The sequence below is a fragment of the Triticum urartu genome, chromosome 7A, assembly GCF_056163025.1.
Source record: "Triticum urartu cultivar PI428250 chromosome 7A, HENAU_Tu73, whole genome shotgun sequence".
Taxonomy (NCBI): Eukaryota; Viridiplantae; Streptophyta; class Magnoliopsida; order Poales; family Poaceae; genus Triticum; species Triticum urartu.
In genome coordinates this window covers 304,762,314-304,766,004 of record NC_141879.1, presented here as the reverse complement: position 1 = coordinate 304,766,004, position 3,691 = coordinate 304,762,314, and the positions used below count along the sequence as shown (strand labels likewise).

The following is a 3,691-nucleotide window of genomic DNA, read 5'->3' as shown; positions in this document are numbered from 1 at the left end:
ACCATGGGCCAAGCCTAGTCGGTGGAAGAGGCAGGACGGTGGGCGCTGGCTGGGCCTGACGTGGTTCTGGCCCAAGCGGTCGATCGAAGCGCTCCTCCTCTGCTCAACAGGGAGCAGAGCAGTGGCGACAGCAGGGGCGCGGGGAGGCAAATGTCGCCGACGCTGGAGGACTCCAGTGGGGTGGCGTGGTGACCTAGAGCCAAGGACGAGGCCGGGGTGCAGGGAATCGCCGAATCTGGCAGAGAGCGACGAACGGAGCAGGGGAGGTCGATGCGGTCACGTGCGGGCGAGCGAGCGGGAAACAGAGGAGGTTCGAGCGTGTGTGTGTGGGGGGCGTGGGCTCGCAGGCAGCGGAGCAGCGAATACCAACGACGAGGCGGCGGTTGACGACACCGGGGACGGCGGTAGGGACGGAAGGCTGCAAGGAGCTCCCTAGGAGGCGTCGGGCATGGCGGCTACAGAGCTTCAAATTTCAGTGAGGCGCAACCATGGCGTGGTGCCCTCTTGGTGGTGGTCGACGGCAGCGGCGCCGGTCGTCGGGCGATGAGGCGAGGTCGAGCTTGAGGCCGGCGTGCAGAGGTCGGGGTCAAGAGGACGACGCGGCTTGCCGAGGAGGAGCTCGTTCCCTCGCTCGATGCAGGCGGCAGTAGACGTGGCGACAGGGTCCTGGTGGCTTCGGATCATGGTGGATCTTGCGGCGGTGAGCTGGTGGAGGCCCTCGGGTCCTGTTGCGGCTGAACATGGGAGGAGGCCAGGAACGACAGCGGCTGCGGCGACTCCTGTCGAGGAAAAAAAGAGAGATCCAAGAGGTTAGAGACCAGAGGGAAAAGGGAGATTGCAGGAGGAAGGAGAAGAAGGTACGGCGAGCGGCACACTGGCCTGGTGCGGCAGAGAGGAGGCCATCGGAGAGGCGCTGGGATCTGACGAGGCTGCTGGTTGGTCCGGGAGGGATCCCGAGGAGGACTTGGTGGAGAGAATTTGGACCGGGAGGAGATCCCGAGGTGGAAGAGGAGCGGCGGCGGGGAGGGACAAACCTCCTAGGTTTTAGGGTTAGCTAGATTAGGTATGGCGTGGTTTAGGGGTGGACTGCTATATATACCAGAATATAGATAGGGGGGTATCTTGGATCATCCGATCAAAATCGGACGGTCGGAGATGAATAGGCTAGGGAGTCCAACTAAGGAAAAGGTGATGTTTTATAGACGTTTGCGGATGATCCGGACCCAACGGTGACGACTGTTCGGGTTGGGTTTGGGGGAGTTTTCGGACATGCGCGCGAGGAGAGCCGCGGGCTGACGAGAGAGGTTAGGTTGGAACTTGTGGGCTTTGCAGAAGGGCTCGAGCTGAGAGAAGAGAAGAGAGAGAGGCCCGGTGACTGTTTCCGGAGACCGAAAACGTCCCACGATTTGACCGACTATATTGTCGCTATAGTTTAATGTTGGGGCGTCAAACGGACTCCGAATGCGATGAAACTTGGCAGGCGACCTACTAACAATATAACAACACGGCATGTCAACTTTCAACCCATTCTGAGAACATTTTCCGGCCACTTATAAAATAATATTTCGTACATGCCGTGGGCACGTGCGGGTGTGGTTGGGCTCAGAACGGACAACAGAGAGGACGGGGAGACTTGGACGGATGCAAGTTTTGAAAACATGAAGATGCAATGCACATGATGACATGGCAAGATGCAACAGGCAAACAAAAAGACATGGCAACGTCGGCGAATAACTGGAAGACACCTGGCGCATTTGACTCGGGGCGTCACACCGGGCTCTTGCGGCTGCCGGTTGGATGCTCTCTTGGCGATGTCGTTGGCTTCCTTGTTGATGCTCCGGGGTACGTGTTGCAGCTCCAGGCCCAAGAACTGCTTCTCCATCTTGCGCACCTCCGCGAGGTACGCCTCCATATGCTCGTCCTTCGGCTCGTATACTTTGTTGGAGAAGTTGAGGAGGAGCTGCGAGTCGCCTCTAACGGTAAGGCACTTCACCCCCAGAGCTGCCGCGGCCTTCAGACCAGCTATGAGGCCTTCGTATTCCGCGATGTTGTTGGAGACCTTCTCGCCCTGCTGAAAGCAGAGCTGCACGGCGTAGTAGTGCTTATCCTAACTGGGCGTGATGAGTACAGCTCCAGCCCCCGCGCCCTGGTGCGCGAGGACACCATCGAAGTACAGGACCCAACCACCTGGTGCCTCACTTCCTGGCGAGGTGGACCGGTCTTCGCCTACTTCAAGTGTCGGGACGTCCGTCCATTCCACTACAAAATCAGCGAGCGCGGCTCCCTTGATGATCCTGGTAGTGCTAAACTCTAACTGGAATGCTTGCAGCTCGATATTCCACTCGGCGACCCTTCCAGTAGAGTTGGGGCTCTTGAGCACCCTCTCTAATGGGTAGGCTGAGACAACCTTGATGGGGTGCCCCTGGAAGTAGTGCCGTAGCTTGCGCGAGGCCACCAAGAGTGCGAGCAGAAGCTTCTGAGGCATGGGATATCATGCCCTCGCACCTCGCAACACGGTGCTGACGAAATACACCGGGTGTTCGACGAGGGCTGGTGTGGTGTCCGGGCTCGCATCTTGTGGAAGTTGAGACGCTTGGTGAGGTGACGGGGCTCCTGACGCTTGATTATTCACGGGAATTTTGGCGGCGGCGTCCTGTTGAGCTTGGTCTTTTGTCGACGTTGCCACGGCTCTTGCGGTGCCTTCCTGATCTTGGATTGTCTCAGTTGTAGCCCGGCGCAGCGCCCCCTTGGTCTGGTGCTCCTCCCGAACCGCCACCAATGCTGCGCTGGCGGAGTACGGGGTAGCGGTGAGGTAGAGTACTAGGGGCTCGAGGGGCCGCGGCGCCACCATCACCAGAGGGCTGGTCAGGTATCTCTTGAGGTCTTGAAAGGCTCGGTCGGCCTCCTGGGTCCACTCGAATGGGCCCTTCTTCGTCATCAGCTTGAAGAAGGGTAGGGCGCGTTCCCCTAGCTTGGAGATGAAGTGTCCCAATGTAGTTACCCGGCCAGCCAGCTTCTGCATCTCCCTAAGGGTCTGCGGCGGGCTCATGTCCTCGATGGCCTTGATCTTCTCTGGATTCGCCTCGATCCCTCTGTGGGACACGAGGAAGCCCAGCAGCTTGCCAGAAGGGACGCCAAACACGCACTTCTCTAGGTTAAGCCGCAAGTTCACTTGGCGTGGGCTCACGAAGGTCTCCTCCAGGTCTTGAATCAAGGTCCTCGCCTCCCGAGACTTCACCACAATGCCGTCGATGTAGGCCTCTATGTTTCTCCCGAGCTGCCGCCCTAAGGCAATGTGCATCAGTCGCTGAAAGGTTGCGCACGCGTTGCGCAATCCAAAAGGCAAGCAGGTGTAGCAGTACACCCCACACGGGGTCAGGAAGGCTGTCTTCTCCACATCTTCTACCGCCATCTTGATCTGGTGATATCTCAAGAACGCATCCAGGAAGCACAACAGGTCGCACTCGGCGGTGGAGTCGACGATCTGATCGATGCGCGGGAGCGGGAACGGATCTTGGGGGCAGGCCTTGTTAAGGTTGGTGAAGTCAATGCACATCTGTTCCTTCCCGCCTTTCTTTGGTACTACGACGGGGTTCGCCAGCCATTCGGGATACCGAACCTCTCGAATGGCGCCCGCCGCCTCCAGCTTGCGGGTCTCTTGGACGATGATGGCCTGCTTCTCAGTGGACTG

The 3,691-nt window shown here is 58.9% G+C and overlaps 1 protein-coding gene across 1 annotated transcript; it reads right to left on the bottom strand.

Moving 5' to 3' along the window:
- Positions 1-2,107: 2,107 nt before the first annotated feature.
- LOC147959394 (uncharacterized) lies at positions 2,108-3,049 on the bottom strand. The gene is made up of 2 exons (XM_087532638.1): positions 2,633-3,049; positions 2,108-2,440 (listed from the first exon to the last, which is right to left on the bottom strand). The coding sequence occupies exons 1-2, from the start codon at positions 3,047-3,049 to the stop codon at positions 2,108-2,110; spliced, it is 750 nt and encodes a 249-aa protein (XP_087388764.1).
- Positions 3,050-3,691: the final 642 nt, after the last annotated feature.